The 18,540-nt window shown below is 37.0% G+C and overlaps 1 protein-coding gene across 3 annotated transcripts in view; it reads left to right on the forward strand.

Annotated features, from left to right (window-relative positions):
- Positions 1 to 18,540, forward strand: part of LOC127832548 (serine/threonine-protein kinase ATR-like) — a 272,751-nt gene that overhangs the window by 223,446 nt on the left and 30,765 nt on the right. For all 3 annotated transcript variants that reach the window (XM_052358060.1, XM_052358059.1, XM_052358062.1), the window contains exons 44-48: positions 626 to 734; positions 859 to 921; positions 11,895 to 12,010; positions 12,213 to 12,348; positions 16,084 to 16,226. In XM_052358060.1, the coding sequence (XP_052214020.1) occupies positions 626 to 734; positions 859 to 921; positions 11,895 to 12,010; positions 12,213 to 12,348; positions 16,084 to 16,226 (567 nt within the window). The remainder of the gene's footprint in view (positions 1 to 625; positions 735 to 858; positions 922 to 11,894; positions 12,011 to 12,212; positions 12,349 to 16,083; positions 16,227 to 18,540) is intronic.

Genomic DNA, 18,540 nt, shown 5'->3' on the forward strand with positions numbered 1-18,540 from the left:
CGATACTTAAACTTAGTTAACTCTCTTGAAGTTACCTTTTTTGCCCAAGCTTGATGAAACATGCTCAGAATGTTTTTTCAGTGATATCTCAGTTGAGTTTGAGAAAAGGTTTTGGTCTTCTAAAAAATATTGCTCCCATTGGGTGCCTTAATTTTGTTTGTAATTGTTTGTAATTGTGTCTAAAAGTGAAACCTTTTAACTCAAGTTGAAGATGCTTCTTTCTGAAAATGATAACAACCATTTAAGAGATACTATGATAGTGTTTTATGAGCTGTAATTGAAATCTCTCTATTTGAGCTGTAAATAATTCACAACTGACCTATTTAACTTTGTACAGAGAGTCTATTTTGCAAAATAGACAACTATAAATTATTCTAAACTTTAATGATTAACATCAACATTCTTTTTTGAAAAAATGGTATATAACATTTGTTATTAAAATGTGTCAAGAAATTGAATATTTGTGTTTGAAGTGTAAGTACTTTTATTCTTTTGAAATCCACCTTCTCAGAAAAGTTAAGTTTGTTTGTGTCTAAGATGAACCCTAAGGGCCCATAGCCATCTTATTTTGTGTTTCCTTCATGTTGATGTCTTGTGCTGATTTCTGATACCCTTTGTTCCACAGGGTTTTGAAGGACGATTGTAAAGCCTGGAGTCTTCAGCTTCTGCCCTTCCAGGTGGAGGCATCATGGAAACTGGGCAACTGGGCTGACCTGCACAACTACAACATGAAGGTGAGCAGCAGGTCTTCCAGATCTTGAGCGCACATTCATCTGCTCTGCTATTGTGTGAGAAGTCCTTCATGGAGTCTGTTCACTAAATTAGGTGTTCATTGTTGTCAAATGTGTTGTTTTTCAGGATCTTTCCAGCAGGAGTTGGTCTGTCATGCTTGGAAGAATTTTGCTGGCTGCCAGAGCTAAGGTAAATTTTTGTGTTGCAAAATAAAGAAAGAGAATGCGTAGTTCTTAGCTGCTGTATTTCCTCAGCATGGTTTTTTACAGACTTCATGAAAATCATTGGTTTGAGGGACAAGTCTGACGGATTTTTAATTGGTCCGATATTTATTTACAAAGTCAAAGAATTGGTTCAACAGCTTACGGGCCTTTTGAAGAGAAGACCAATATGCAACTGAATAAACACATAAACAATTAACCAAATATGGCTCTTCTATATGTTTAAACTTTTAAAACTTCTTCTTATACATAAATAAATCCCAAAATTGAAACAGTTCGACACAACCAGTGTGCTTCACCTGTGGCTAATTTCCTTTCAATTAAATTGCTTTGATAACATGCCAAATTTAAAACAGATTTAGATTTTTATGCCCCCCCTCCCCCCCCGAAATAAAATTGCGGCGGAGTATATAGTTGCCAGTTTGTCATTCCTTACTTCCATACTTTCTTACTTCCTTACTTCCTTCCGTCACACTTTTGCTACCGTTTCTCATAGCCCCTTCAATACTTTACCAATCGCTTTCATATTTGGCATGTAGGTACCTTGCATGGAACTCTATCTTTTGATGAGGTTTGAGGTCACTGGGGTCAAGGTCATGGTCACAGAGACTAATAATAGACTTTCTTCCATCACACTTTTGCTACCGTTTCTCATAGCGCCTTCAATACTCTACCAATCGCTTTCATATTTGGCATGTAGGTAACTTGCATGGACCTCTACCTTTTGATGAGGTTTGAGGTCACTGTAGTCAAGGTCACCAAGGCTAATAATAGACTTCCTTCTGTCACACTTTTGCTACCGTTTCTCATAGCGCCTTCAATACTTTACCAATCGCTTTCATATTTGGCATGTAGGTACCTTGCATGGACCTCTACCTTTTGATGAGGTTTGAGGTCACTGGGGTCAAGGTCACCGAGGCTAATAATAGACTTCCTTCCGTCACACTTTTGCTACCGTTTCTCATAGCCCCTTCAATACTTTACCAATCGCTTTCATATTTGGCATGTAGGTACCTTGCATGGACCTCTACCTTTTGATGACGCTTGATGTCATTTGGGGTCAAGGTCACCGAGGCTAATAATAGATTTTTTTTAGGTGGTTATTAACACATAGATTGACAAAGCGCATCATCGGGGAGCATCCATCGTTTTTAACGATACTTGTTGTAAATCATAGTCCACAGGGGACAAAAATACCACTTGTCCGCTCGTATTGACGAGTAAAATCTTGAAAGGACGAGTGAATTTCCCTAAAGCTCTCGTCCTACAGGACGAGTGAAAAAAGCTGATGTTAAAATATGTATTTTCTGACGAGTAAGACTTGTTTTCATTAAATAAAATCATTTTCTTAAATCATATCTTTTCCGAAAGTAGATCGCGAATGAACCGGAAATTGTAATTGTAAATTTCATACAGCAGGTGCACGTTGTTATGCGAGACTGTGTCCCCAGTAAATATTGGCTTTTTGGTGTAAACTTTGCGCGTCCATGGTGACAGGGAACCAACCTATGCATTCACTGTAAGTATTGATTTTTAAAGAATTATTTAAACGCGAAGTAGAATCTACGGTTTCAAACCAGTCTGAATTTCGTCAGAAAAATGTCTGACATACGAGCGTTCTTTAAAGTTGGCGGTAGCGATGTTCAAACGTCCGAAACAGAAAGCACGGGAGTATTAGAAAAACGGCAAACACAAAATTGTCTTCAATTATTTATTGTGTGTTCCTCATAAATAAAGTAATTTATTTCACTGCTTAACATTTATTTTGTGATCAGCTGGCATGAACAACTGAGTAAGCAGCAATTTAGCAGTGATACAAGAAACTTTATTAGTCATATCAGCCCTTTGCAATCTTCATTTCACCCATATTTTAAGGACAAGTGCATGTGTTTGCAGGACGAGTGAAAATTTTAATGCACTTGTCCTGCAGGACGAGTGCAGTTTAGAAATATTTTTGTCCCCTGGTCCACACTGTGGGTGTTAACAATAACCTAAGTACCGTTAGAACGTAAGCCATTTAATTGTAATATGCATATGTGTGTAATGTGAAGAGTAAAAATAAATCCTATATGGTTGTTCATGCCCCTGGAGAGTTGCATATAGCAGTCAGACTGTCCATCCAGCCTTCTGTGTCCGGAGTTTTTTTTCTAAGTACTTTAAGATAATCACCTGATTTTTGGTGTGCGAGTCTACCAGCATGACTTGCAGATCAAGTTTGAGTTTCTTTCCGGTCCATACATTTTTGGGGACGTTAAAGGCCATGGAATTTTTTCCTCAATGCTTTCAGATACGTACCTTATTTTTGCTGTGTGAGTAGTCTTACATGATTAACAGATCAAGTTCGCGTTTTGTTACAGTCTGTTGGATTTGAAGAAGTTACAGGACTTGTACTTAACAATTTTTTCTAACATTACACTTTTCCAGATTTTTGTTCATGGTTTCTTGAAACTTTGTCTGTATCAATAATAATTTATATCATTTTTAGCTCCACTGGCCAGAGGCCAGCGGGGCTTATGTCATGGACCTGTGTCCGTCGTGCGTGCGTGCGTCCGTCCATGCGTCGGTGCGTTAACTTTTTCTTTAAACATCTTCTTCTCCTAAACTACAAGTCCAATTCTGATAAAACTTCTCACAAATGTTCCTGGGGTGAACCTCTTTAAGATGTGTTCAAATTATGCCCCTGGGGTCAAATTTGACCCCGCCCCGGGGGTTAATAAATTGAACATATGCTTATATAAAGCCTATTGTGCAAACTTTAAAATCTTCTTGTCCATAACCATTGGGCCTAGTGCTACCACATTTGGTATGTAGTGATATCTAATAGTCCTCTATCAAATTTGTTAAAATTATGCCCCTGGGATCAAATTTGACCCTGCCTAGGGTGTCACAAAAATGAACATATGCTTATATAAAGCCTATTTTGTGCAAACTTTAAAAATCTTGTCCATAACTGTAGGGCCTAGGGCTACCAAATTCGGTATGTAGTGACATCTAATAGTTCTCTACTTAGTTTGTTCAAATTATGCCCCTGGGGTCAAATTTGACCCTGCCCCGAGGGTCACAAAAATGAACATACGCTTAAATAAGGCCTATTTTGTGCAAACTTTACAAATCTTTCTGTCCATAACCGTATGGCATAGGGCTACCAAATTTGGTATGTAGTGACATCTAATAGTTCTCTACCAAATTTGTTCAAATTATGCCCCGGGGGTCACAATAATGAACATATGCTTATACTGTAAAACCATTAAATTTCGTGTGGTACGAATTTTCGTGGATTTCGTTGGTCCGCTGAACCACGAATTCAAGTACCAACGATTATTTATACATTTGTAATCCGAAATCGGTCATTTCCGAATGTCATGTCGGGCAATCATGCTATAGTAGGAGGACGTGTCTGAACTGTTACAGTTTTCAACCATTTTGAAAGAGACATTGTTTGATTGAGCTATGCTAATTAATACAATATGTTGTTTTCTTGATAAGTGTTTGGGTAATAATACTTTTTAAATCAAACAATGTATTTAAACTGTACATCAACTATTGTTCTCTTTTAGGTGATGCGTCAAATTAACAGTTTGCAGATTTATCACATATGTCAATTAGTGCCAATTAAAGTTAAAAGAGACATAATGGTTTTCACACGTGTATTTTGGGGACCTTATTACTCAATTGTTACTACTAGGGGATCGGTTGCGCTGAGAATTGCAAATATTGTCAAAACAACATTGATGGCAATTAGCGAGCGGGGACAAACAAGTGCGCCGCTTTATCGCTCTAATCGCCAATACTCGGCAACACTTTCATGCTTCAGTGCACATGAACCTCAAGTCTTGCTGTCAACACAGATTATCAGATTATGCTTCGTTATTACTCTTGTTGTTTTAATAAAAGTTAAAATGTTATGACGGTCAGTCTTCCCAAAAAATTTGAAATCCACGAAATTACGTGTCAACTAATTAGTTGTTTTTTTATTAAACCACGAAATTTCATACCGACATATTTCTATACGTTTACAGTATAAAGCCTATTTTGTGCAAACTTTAAAAATCTCCTGTCCATAACCGTAGGGCCTAGGGCTACCAAATTCGGTATGTAGTGACATCTAATAGTTCTCTACTTAGTTTGTTCAAATTATGCCCCTGGGGTCAAATTTGACGCTACCCCAGGGGTCACAAAAATGAACATATGCTTTTATAAAGCCTATTTTGTGCAAACTTTAAAAATCTTCTTGTCCAATACCATAGGGCCTAGGGCTACCAAATTCGGTATGTAGTGACAGCTAATAGTTCTCTACATAGTTTGTTCAAATTATGCCCCTGGGGTCAAATTTGATCCTGCCCCGGGGGTCACACAAATGAACATAGGCTAAAATAAGGCCTATTTTGTGCAAACTTTAAAAATATTCTTGTCCATAACCGTATGGCTTAGGGCTACCAAATTTGGTATGTAGTGACATCTAATAGTCCTCTATCAAATTTGTTAAAATTATGCCCCTGTGGTCAAATTTGACCCTGCTCTGGGGGTCACAAAAATGAACATATGCTTATATAAAGCCTATTTTGTGCAAACTGTAAAAATCTTTTTGTCCATAACCGTAGGGCCTAGGGCTACCAAATTTGGTATGTAGTGACATCTAATATTTCTCTACTTTGTTTGTTCAAATTATGCCCCTGGGGTCAAATTTGACCCTGCCCCAGGGGTCACAAAAATGAACATATGCTTAAATAAGGCCTTTTTTGTGCAAACTTTAAAAAATCTTTGTGTCCATAACCGTATGGCATAGGGCTACCAAATTTGGTATGTAGTGACATCTAATAGTCCTCTACCAAATTTGTTCAAATGATGTCCCTGGGGTCAAATTTGACCCTGCCCCGGGGGTCACAAAAATGAACATATGCTTATCTAAAGCCTATTTTGTGCAAACTTTAAAAATCTACCTGTCCATAACCGTAGGGCCTAGGGCTACCAAATTTGGTATGTAGTGACATCTAATAGTTCTCTACTTAGTTTGTTCAAATTATGTCCCTGAGGTCAAATTTGACCCTGCCCAGAGGGTCACAAAAATGAACATACGCTTTAATAAAGCCTATTTTGTGCAAACTGTAAAAGGCATAGGGCTACCAAATTTGGTATGTAGTGACATCTAATAGTCCTGGGCTCAAATTTGACCCTGCCCTGGGGGTCACAAAAATGAACATATGCTTATATAAAGCCTATTTTGTGCAAACTGTAAAAATCTTATTGTCCATAACCGTAGGGCCTAGGGCTACCAAATTCGGTATGTAGTGACATCTAATAGTTTTCTAATTAGTTTGTTCAAATTATGCCCCTGGGGTCAAATTTGACCCTGCCCCGGGGGTCACAAAAATGAACATACGCTTAAATAAGGCCTATTTTGTGCAAACTTTAAAAATCTTTCTGTCCATAACCGTATGGCATTGGGCTACCAAATTTGGTATGTAGTGACATCTAATAGTCCTCTACCAAATTTGTTCAAATTATGTCCCTGGGGTCAAATTTGACGCTACCCCAGGGGTCACAAAAATGAACATATGCTTTTATAAAGCCTATTTTGTGCAAACTTTAAAAATCTTCTTGTCCAATACCATAGGGCCTAGGGCTACCAAATTCGGTATGTAGTGACAGCTAATAGTTCTCTACATAGTTTGTTCAAATTATGCCCCTGGGGTCAAATTTGATCCTGCCCCGGGGGTCACACAAATGAACATAGGCTAAAATAAGGCCTATTTTGTGCAAACTTTAAAAATATTCTTGTCCATAACCGTATGGCTTAGGGCTACCAAATTTGGAATGTAGTGACATCTAATAGTCCTCTACCAAATTAGTTCAAATTATGCCCCTGTGGTCAAATTTGACCCTGCTCTGGGGGTCACAAAAATGAACATATGCTTATATAAAGCCTATTTTGTGCAAACTGTAAAAATCTTTTTGTCCATAACCGTAGGGCCTAGGGCTACCAAATTTGGTATGTAGTGACATCTAATATTTCTCTACTTTGTTTGTTCAAATTATGCCCCTGGGGTCAAATTTGACCCTGCCCCAGGGGTCACAAAAATGAACATATGCTTAAATAAGGCCTTTTTTGTGCAAACTTTAAAAATCTTTGTGTCCATAACCGTATGGCATAGGGCTACCAAATTTGGTATGTAGTGACATCTAATAGTCCTCTACCAAATTTGTTCAAATGATGTCCCTGGGGTCAAATTTGACCCTGCCCCGGGGGTCACAAAAATGAACATATGCTTATATAAAGCCTATTTTGTGCAAACTTTAAAAATCTACCTGTCCATAACCGTAGCGCCTAGGGCTACCAAATTCGTTATGTAGTGACATCTAATAGTTCTCTACTTAGTTTGTTCAAATTATGCCCCTGGGATCAAATTTAACCCTGCCCCAGGGGTCACAAAAATGAACATACGCTTAAATAAGGCCTATTTTGTGCAAATTTTAAAAATCTTTGTGTCCATAACCGTTTGGCATAGGGCTACCAAATTTGGTATGTAGTGACATCTAATAGTCCTCTACCAAATTTGTTCAAATCATTCCACAGGGCTCAAATTTGACCCTGCCCTGGGGCTCACAAAGCTGCACATATATATAAAGCCTCTTTTGTGCAAACTTTTAAAATCTTCCTGTCCATAACCATTTGGCCTAGGGCTACCAAATTTGGTATGTAGTGACATCTTATAGTTCTCTACCAAGTTTGTTCAAATTATGCCCCTGGGGCCAAATTTATATATAAAAATGCTCACCCTTCCAACTTTAAGCGCCCAGTGGGACGAGGGATAGAAAGAGAAAGTCACATGCTTCAGTACATTTCAACCCATGCGCATTGCACGCTTTTTTCACATAAAAAACAGTGGAGCGATACAGGGCCATCATGGCCCTCTTGTTAGCTCACCTGAGCACAACGTGCTCATGGTGAGCTTTTGTGATCGCCTTTTGTCCGTCGTTTGTCATCAACATTTTGCCTTGTTAACACTCTAGAGGCCACATTTATTTCTGATCTTCATGAAACTTGGTCAGAATATTTGCTCCAATGATATCTTGGTCGAGTTTGAAACTGGGTAACATAAGGTCAAAAACTAGGTCACTAGGTCAAAATAAAGAAAAAACTTGTTAACACTCTAAAAGTCATATTTATTGTCCAATCTTCATGAAACTTTGTCAGAACATATGTCCTATTAATATCTCAGCTGATTTAAAAAATGGTTCTGGTCAGATGAAAAACATGGCCGCCAGGGGGCGGGGCAGTTTTCCTTATATGGCTTTAGTAACACCTTGTTAAACCTCTAGAAGTCTTATTCTTAGTCCAATCTTCATAAAACTCGGTCAGAACATTTGTTCTAATGATATCTCGGCTGAGTTCTTAAATGGTTTCCGTTCGTTGAAAAACATGGCCGCCAGGGGGCGGGACAGTTTTGCTTATATGGCTATAGTAAAACCTTGTTAACACTCTAGGAGTCACATTTATAGTCCAATATTCATGAAACTTGGTCAGAACATTTGTTCTTATGATCATTCAGCTGAGTTCGAAAATGGTTCTGGTCCGTTGAAAAACGTGGCAACCAGGGGGCGGGGCTGTTTTCCTTATATGGCTATAGTAAAACCTTGTTAACACTCTAGAAGTCACATTTATAGTCCAATTTTGATGAAACTTTGCCAGAACATCTATTCTAATGATAGCTCAGCTGAGTTTGAAAATGGTTCCAGTCTGTTGAAAAACATGGTCAACAAGGGGCGGGGCAGCTTTCCTTATATGCATATAGTAAAACCTTGTTAACGCTCTATAAGTCTCATTTATAGTCCAATCTTCATGGAACTTGGTCCGAAGATTTGTTCTAATCTAATGATAGCTCGGCTGAGTTCGAAAATGGTTACAGTTTGTTGAAAAACATGGACGCAAGGGGAGCAGCAGTTTTCCTAATATGACTATATTAAAAGCATGTTAACACTAGTTGTAATGAGGATGTTGGTGCACAATGATGATGATGATGATTATGATGATGATAATGATGATGGATGTGGTGGTGGTGCTGGTGATTATGATGATGATGATGATGCTGATGGTGGTGATGATGATACTGGTAATGGATTCAGAAACATTAACAATTTAACAACCCAAATATCTAATTAAATATGCATTACCCAAAATTTTTATTATGTCCCCCACTATAGTAGTGGGGGACATATTGTTTTTGCCCTGTCTGTCTGTTGGTCTATTGGTCCGTTGGTCTGTCTGTCTGTTTGCGCCAACTTTAACATTTTGCAATAACTTTTGCTATATTGAAGATAGCAACTTCATATTTGGCATGCATATGTATCTTATGAAGCTGCACATTTTGAGTGGTGAAAGGTCAAGGTCATCCTTCAAGGTCAGAGGTCAAATATATGTGGCCAAAATCGCTAATTTTATTAATACTTTTGCAATATTGAAGATAGCAACTTGATATTTGGCATGCATGTGTATCTGTTGGAGCTGCAGATTTTGAGTGGTGAAAGCTCAAGGTCAAGGTCATCCTTCAAGGTCAGAGGTCAAATATATGTGGCCCAAATCGCTTATTTTATAAATACTTTTGCAATATTGAAGATAGCAACTTGATATTTGGCATGCATGTGCATCTCATGGATCTGCACATTTTGAGTGATGAAAGGTCAAGGTCATCCTTCAAGGTCAGAGGTCAAATATATGTGGCCCAAATCGCTTATTTTATGAATTCTTTTGCAATATTGAACATAGCAACTTGATATTTGGCATGCATGTGTATCTCATGGAGCTGCACATTTTGAGTGGTGAAAGGTCAATGTCAAGGTCATCCTTCACAAGGTCAAGGTCATCCTTCAAGGTCAAACATCATATAGGGGGACATTGTGTTTGACAAACGCTTCTTGTTAATACTTGCCATTACTTCAGATTGTTATCTATATTTTTGTAGAAATTCAACATAGTGTTAAAACCAATAAAACAACAAGAATTGTTAAATATGAACCTTATTTGACCTTGCATACACTTATCCTAATCTCTAAAACACTCATTTATACCTGTGCATTGTTTCAGTACCATAGTGTTGATTGATGCCTTCTTATTCTGTAACATTCCCTGGAAATTGGCCCCAATTAACTGGTCACTCCCACCAAAGACCTTTTGTCTTGATGTTGGTTGGACACCATTCATAAGATAGATTACAACTTAAAACGTTTTAGGCCTACAGTTTGCATTCAGTCAGTAGTTTGTGTGTGATTATGAAAGATTTGTGATTTTAACAGGTTCTTTAATGGTTTCAATTGGAAATATTATTGCAAGGTGAGTCTGAAAATTATTCCAGGTGGTAAATAACAATATGTCAAAAATGTGAACAATTTGATAGTAAAACAACAACATTTTATCACATCTTTTAAGAAGCACAAAAAACTGTTTGGTTAAAAAGAAGTTTTGGCAGTTGTTTTTGCAATAATAATGTATTTATGCTTCATATTTTTTGTGCATTAAAATTATAGTTTGACAGTTGTTTTGATATAAATTTTCCAATGTCTTTTGTGTGTTTATTTCTATATTTGCACACATAAGAAAGATCAAGTGATGTTTTGTATCTTAAAAGAAGATCAATGTTGAATTTTTAGTACATTATTCTCATACCCATTTACTTCTTTACAACCAACTTTGATATATGATAACAATTCAACATGTTGTATTTAATTATTCAAAAACTATTTCATAAACACTCAACTATTGAAAAAATACAGTTGTTTTCAGTATCTACAGCTGTTCTTGCAAAAACAAGTTGTATCTAGTCATCCCCTATGAATTCCAAAGATGCTGAGCTATCATGCTTATCTCATGATTTCAAAGCTGGACAACAATTTGTGGAAAAAATGTACTTCCATTTTCTTTTGCTGATGCTCATTATTAAATTACTGTCCTTATATTACTTTTATCCAAAATATAGCTTTGTCGCAACCGTAAACAAATGTCTGTTTTAAAAAACATAAACACACACACACAACTACTTATAACACATATTTGTATATATCTTCCAAAACAACATACTCTTTCTTTTCGAAAAAAACAATGTTAACAACCCTTGCTTAATGTTAATCTATTCAGGTGAGCGACCCAGGGCCACTATGGCCCTCTTTTTTTTGTTTTACAAGAAAAAAAAACTATTGTTCAAATACAATGTATTTTTATGCCCCTGTTTAAAGAAGGCAGAATATAGCAGTCAATCGTGTGGGTCTGTGCCAACATTCCTGTTGTTGCTGTAACTTTGTCTTTTATTGATGGATTTTGAAATAATTTTTGGGAAATGTCAGCTATCCTATATCGACATGTTGCATGGAACACCTGTCTCCTTACCCCATAAGTCAAGGTAACACTAAGTTGTCAAAGGTCAATTTGAACTTGAAAATGCTTGTCTTTGCTATTACTCTGCCATTTATTAATGGTGTTATAATAACTTTGTATGCATGTTAACCATCATAAGATCCTGTGTCACATTAAAGGTCAAGGTTGCACTTTAAGGTCAAAGGTTAAATGTGACCATAAAAACAGCTTGTTTTTGACATTAGTGTAGTTTTGAGACACGTGTCTTGTTGTATCTCTAGTCAGATCCATGATCATAGTCTGGTATTAATTTAAATACTATATAGATGTATTATTCCAGTATATTGTTGATTTATGTAGTATTTCCATGTATTTATTTTATGTTTATTGACATAAAAAATAACAAAAACTACGTTTATTGCAAGAAAACAAGTAAATGTGCTAGTATTTACATGTATGTATATGCAAGATTTTATTGGTGGGGCAAATTCCATTCCAGTCTGGCAAGTTTTGAAAGGTTTTAGGACCAACAGTCTGAAACCTTTTTTTTCGTGAGCTTTCAGGAAGTCAGTAGTAAGCAATGTGTTTGTTTTCAGAAGGAAGATGAGTTCCTGCAGCATCTGCAGATAGCGCGACAGGAGCAGGTGGGGCCATTGTCCGCAGCCAGCATGGAGATGGGATCCTACCAGCGAGGATATGAACACATTGTCAGGTCAGTACACAAGAACTTAAATTATATATTTCATCAATTCCAACATCAAGTAAAAAAAAAGAGTATTGGTCTTTTCTCATAGATTCTTCGGTTTATGTAAAGATTAAAATGGTAAAAAAATCGAGTCGTTGATAGGTCTTAAAATGTTTGTTACTTTGAATGTTATCAATCCATTCATTGTACTTTTGTGTATGCATCCCAGGCTGCACCAGCTGTCAGAGATAGAGGAAAGTGTGCGAGTGCTGCTGGGTTTCCCTGGCAACGGAGCGCAGGATGATGTGGGCTTTCGTGGGGAACACTTGCTGGCACACTGGCGCATGCGAGTCAAAATGATGCAGGTAGGTAAACACATGTGAGTCAAAATGATGCAGGTAGGTAAACACATGTGAGTCAAAATGATGCAGGTAGGTAAACACATGCGAGTCAAAATGATGCAGGTAGGTAAACACATGTGAGTCAAAATGATGCAGGTAGGTAAACACATGCGAGTCAAAATGATGCAGGTAGGTAAACTCAATTTATAAAAAAAAAAAAAAAAAATGTAGAAAGTCCAAACTGACTAAGCGGTTACATGAGAGCTGTGGTAACCTGCCTATAGCTGTCAATCTAGATTTTTCCAACAAAAATAATTCTATTGTGCACTTAATTATAACTGTCACTATTCTATAGAGGCCAATAGCAAGTATGTTTCACTTCAAAAGGCATTTTTCACCTGTGTGTAGAGGTCACTAGAAGTCATTTTGATTTGTGACAAATTAACATTCTAGTAAGTCTGCCTTTTTGTCACTCACCTTTGACAACATAACGTATTTTGTGTGTCTATTGCTGTAAATGCCTTTGATATGATAAATGCAGCAAAGTGTGAGAAAAGATAATAGGATATTGAAAAGGTTCGTTTTCCTGTGATTATTTTGGGGAAAATCTCCAAATTTTAGATTCTGTAACAAGTTTTAAGTAATTATTGCAAATTAAATAACCACTAATTAGTGGATTGTACTCATTATCTTGAGGTTGTTATTACATTACTAAATATGGATTTGAAAATAATGTTTTTCAGATGATTCTTTAATGAGCTTCCTAGCGTACAGGTCATTTTTACATGCAATCGAAATAATAAAATAAAGGAGTAACAATAAGTTGTACATGTAAGTTCCTTACATTAGAGGAGCAAGACATGTGTTAAACTGTTTGAAACCTGAAAAAGCATGTTATTAGCAAGTGAGTTATTAGTTTCATGTAAGCAACATCTATTAAAAAAGGGATGAATTTGAACCTATTTTTAACCAGGTTTTCCGAAGGAAAAAACTGGTTATTAGATTGGCGAATGCGGGCGGGCTGGCTGGCTGGCGGGCTGGCTGGCGGGCTGGCGGAATAAGCTTGTCCGGGCCATAACTATGTCGTTCATTGTCAGATTTTAAAATCATTTGGCACATTTGTTCACCATCATTGGACGGTGTGTCGCGCGAAATAATTACGTCGATATCTCCAAGGTCAAGGTCACACTTTGAGTTCAAAGGTCAAAAATGGCCATAAATGAGCTTGTCCGAGCCATAACTATGTCGTTCATCGTCAGATTTTAAAATCATTTGGCACATTTGTTCACCATCATTGGACGGTGTGTCGCGCGAAATAATTACGTCGATATCTCCAAGGTCAAGGTCACACTTTGAGTTCAAAGGTCAAAAATGGCCATAAATGAGCTTGTCCTGGCCATAACTATGTCATTCATTGTGAGATTTTAAAATCATTTGGCACATTTGTTCACCATCATGGGACGGTGTGTCCCACGAAAGAATCACGTCAATATCTCCAATGTCAAGGTCGCCACGACTAAAAATAGATTTAAAAAAAAAAAAAAACTTACAAAGGGGGTTAATTTTTTTTTGTTATTTCAAAAGTTCAGTTTGAGTTTTCTCCCTTTATCAGATTTTTTTTTCACAATGAAAACCTGGTTTTGTGACAATTTTGTCCCTTGTTAAGATATTAATTTGTGTTATTCAATAGAAATAATTTATTATGCTCCCCCAAAATTTATTTTGGGGGGAGCATATAGTCGCTGCTTCGTCTGTCCCTCCGTCCGTCCGTGCACAATTTTTGTCCGGGCTATTTCTCAGCAACTTATGACCGGAATTCAATGAAACTTTATGGGAAGCTTCACTACCAAGAGGAGATGTGCATATTATCAGCGGGTTCTGGTCGGATGATTTTTCACAGAGTTATGGCCTTTTGAAATTTTCCAATAACTGTACATATAGTGCAATTCCTGTCCGGGCTATTTCTCAGCAACTAATGACCAGAATTCAATGAAACTTTATGGGAAGCTTCACTACCAAGAGGAGATGTGCATATTATCAGCGGGTTCTGGTCGGATGATTTTTCACAGAGTTATGGCCTTTTGAAATTTTCCAATAACTGTACATATAGTGCAATTCCTGTCCGGGCTATTTCTCAGCAACTAATGACCAGAATTCAATGAAACTTTATGGGAAGCTTCACTACCAAGAGGAGATGTGCATATTATCAGCGGGTTCTGGTCGGATGATTTTTCACAGAGTTATGGCCCTTTGAAATTTTCCATTAACTTTTCATATAGTGCAATTCTTGTCCGGGCTATTTCTCAGCAACTAATGACCGAAATTCAATGAAATTTTATGGGAAGCTTCACTACCAAGAGGAGATGTGCATATTATCAGTGGGTTCTGGTCGGAAGATTTTTAACAGAGTTATGACCCTTTGAAATTGTCCATTAACTGTACATATAGTGCAATTTTTGTCCGGGCTATTTCTCAGCAACGAAAGACCGGAATTCAATTAAACTTTATGGGAAGCTTCACTACCAAGAGGAGATGTGCATATTATCAGCGGGTTCTAGTCGGATGATTTTTCACAGAGTTATGGCCCTTTGAAATTTTCCATTAACTGTACATATACTGCAATTTTTGTCTTGGCTATTTCTCAGCAACTAATGACCGGAATTCAATGAAACTTTATGGGAAGCTTCACTATCAAGAGGAGATGTGCATATTATCAGCGGGTTCTGGTCGGATGATTTTTCACAGAGTTATGGCCCTTTGAAATTTTCTATAAAAATATTCTTGTCCCCCCAACTACTGTGCCCTCAAGACGTTTCCTTTTATCTGAATATATAGTGCAATATTGTGACAAAAAAACCTTTGGGGAGCATCACCCGTCTCCGACGGTTTCTTGTGTTAAAAAAGATATTGGCAATTTGCCTTTGTTTACATTACAATGCCAATTTGGCTATTGCCCTTGAGGGCTTGACTGACTCCTGTTCTCAGGTTGGACTGTATTATAGGATTCATTGTGATTTGCATCTTTATAATTACTTCTTGTAAATTACTCTTTAATTTTTTAAGTGTTTTGTTAAATCAGTTATTAAAATAACTGTTTATTCCTATGGATATTTAATATATTTCTGTCATGGCAGAAGACATGATTGATATGCCCACTAAGCATGATAAATATATCATACACAAGGGCTTGTTATCCCCCACCATAGGCGGAGGGATATTGTTTTGGCGTTGTCCATCCGTCTTTCCGTCCGTCTGTCCGTTCTGAGCCATATCTTGGACGTGCTTTGGCGGATTTCATTGAAACTTGGTATGGGTATGTATATCAATAAGAGGATGATGTACGCCAAATGGCATTGTACACCATCTGTTAATAACAGAGTTATGGCCCTTTGTATCTTGAATAAATGCTTTTTTGAGTGTCAAATATAACACTTTTGTGTCCAGAAGCATATTGGCGGGGGATATCTATTCAACGAATTTGCTTGTTTATCCCTGTGATTTGTTGAGTCGTTGTTTAGGATAAATATACCCATTACAGAACCAAACCACAGAAAATATTGAATTCATACAACAGTATTAGGACACATTAATAAGGATTTTTGTCTCTGTTATGGAGTGCAAAAATTAACCTATTGTTTAAGTATCCCAACATATCGAGTAGTAACATAAGAGATAGATATCGGCGCTCAACATAATGCTACATTGTGCATGGTGGGTACTTAAGTAATGTTGCTGTCTTTGTTTTGCTGTATATTTCAGTCTTCATTCCGTATCCAAGAGCCAGTGCTGACGATGCGTCGCACCCTCATGTCACTGAGCCAGGAGCAAGGCAGAGACCTTCATCTTGACCTTGAGAAAGAGATTGGACACAGTTGGCTGGACAGCGCCAAGACGGCTCAGAAGTAACCAAGGCTTGCTTTTATAATTTCTTATTGCTGTTACAGCATTAGTTTGTTAGTATTGATGACATTTTGTATGCATGTAAGCAGAACTCCAGAAAAGATGTGTGTTAATGTACATGAGTTTATAGTTTGAAAGTTAGCTAAAACTCATTGAAAACAACACGTATCCTTTATTCTCATAGAAACAGCCCTTCTTATTGTATAGTGACATTAATTGATACACTTGAAAAAAAAACACACTCAAGAAGTGCTGGAAAATTCATGTTTTTCTATTTTCAGATGTTTTAATTCATTTGCTGTTGATTAATAGCTTCACTATCATGATTACCAGTTTTCATTGGAAAGAAAGTCATGTTTACTCCACACTTATGCTATGATAACGTAAAAATATTATGTTGGGTTAATAATGGTTTATTACAGGTTTATTAAATGTGTTAAAGGTCACTTATTTGTGGAAAAAAATGCTTATATTATACAAATGCTATGAAGAAAAGTTTTGTATTTCCAAACCTTATCAACTACACAATAATATCTTGAACGAGTTCGAAAATGATGTTGGTTGCTTTAAAAACATGGCCACCAGGGGGCTGGGCATTTTTCTTTATATGGCTATAGTAAAACCTTGTTAACACTCTAGAGGCCACATTTATTTTCCAATTTTCATGAAACTTGGTCAGAAGATTTGTCCCAATGATATCTTGGATGAGTTTGAAAATGGTTTAGGTTGCTTTAAAAACATGGCCACCAGTGGGCGGGGAATTTTTCCTTATATGGCTTTAGTAAAACCTTGTTAACACTCTAGAGGCCGCGAGTTCGAGAATGATGCCAGTTGGTTGAAAAACATGGCCGCCAGGGGGCGGGCATTTTTCCATATATAGCTATAGTAAAACCTTGTTAACACTCTAGAGGCCACATTTATTGTCCAATCTTCATGAAATTTGGTCAGCAGATTGGTCTCAATGATATCTTGGATGAGTTTGAAAATGGTTATGTTTGCTTGAAAAACATGGCTGCCAAGTGGCCGGGCATTTTTCCTTATATGGCTATAGTAAAATCTTATTAACACTCTAGAGGCCACATTTATTGTCTGATCTTCATGAAACTTGGTCAGAAGATTCATCCCAATAATATCTTGGACGAGTTCAAAAATGATGCCGATTGGTTGAAAAACATGGTCGCCATATCATTTTTAGCTCATCTATTTTTTGAAAAAAAAATATGAGCTATTGTCATCACCTTGGCGTCGGCGTCGGCGTTGGCGTCCGGTTAAGTTTTGCGTTTAGGTCCACTTTTCTCAGAAAGTATCAATGCTATTGCATTCAAACTTGGTACACTTACTTACTATCATGAGAGGACTGGGCAGGCAAATTAAGATAACTCTGGCGTGCAATTTGACAGAATTATGTGCCCTTTTTATACTTAGAAAATTGAAAATTTTGGTTAAGTTTTGCGTTTAGGTCCACTTTTCTCAGAAAGTATCAATGCTATTGCATTCAAACTTGGTACACTTACTTACTATCATGAGGGGACTGGGCAGGCAAAGTTAGGTAACTCTGGCGTGCATTTTTACAGAATTATGTGCCCTTTTTATACTTAGAAAATTGAAAATTTTGGTTAAGTTTTGTGTTTAGGTCCATTTTATTCCGTAAGTATCAAAGCTATTGCTTTCATACTTGCAACACTTACTAACTATCTTAAGGGGACTGTGCAGGCAAAGTAATGTAACTCTGACTGGCATTTTGACAGAATTATGGGCCCTTTTTATACTTAGAAAATTGAAAATTTGGTTTAGTTTTGTGTTTAGGTCCACTTTATTCCTACAGTATCAAAGCTATTGCTTTCATACTTGCAACACTTATTAACTATCATAAGGGGACTGTGCAGGCAAAGTTATGTAACTCTGACTGGCATTTGGACGGAATTATGGGCCCTTTATACTTAGAAAATTGAAAATTTGGTAAAGTTTTGTGTTTTGGTCCACTTTACCCCTAAAGTATCATAGATATTGCTTTCATACTTGAAACACTCGCAAACTATCATAAGGGTACAGTAAAAGGACAAGTTGCATAACTCTGGTTGTCATTTTTACGGAATTATGGCCCTTTTTTGACTTAGTAACTTTGAATATATGGTTAAATTTTGTGTTTCGATCCACTTTACTTCTTAACTATCAAGGCTATTGCTTTCAAACTTCAAATACTTTCATGCTATCATGAGGTTACTGTACCTGGCAAGTTGAATTTTACCTTGACCTTTGAATGACCTTGACTCTCAAGGTCAAATTATTAAATTTTGCTAAAATTGCCATAACTTC

This window comes from Dreissena polymorpha, chromosome 5, assembly GCF_020536995.1.
Source record: "Dreissena polymorpha isolate Duluth1 chromosome 5, UMN_Dpol_1.0, whole genome shotgun sequence".
Lineage (NCBI taxonomy): Eukaryota > Metazoa > Mollusca > Bivalvia > Myida > Dreissenidae > Dreissena > Dreissena polymorpha.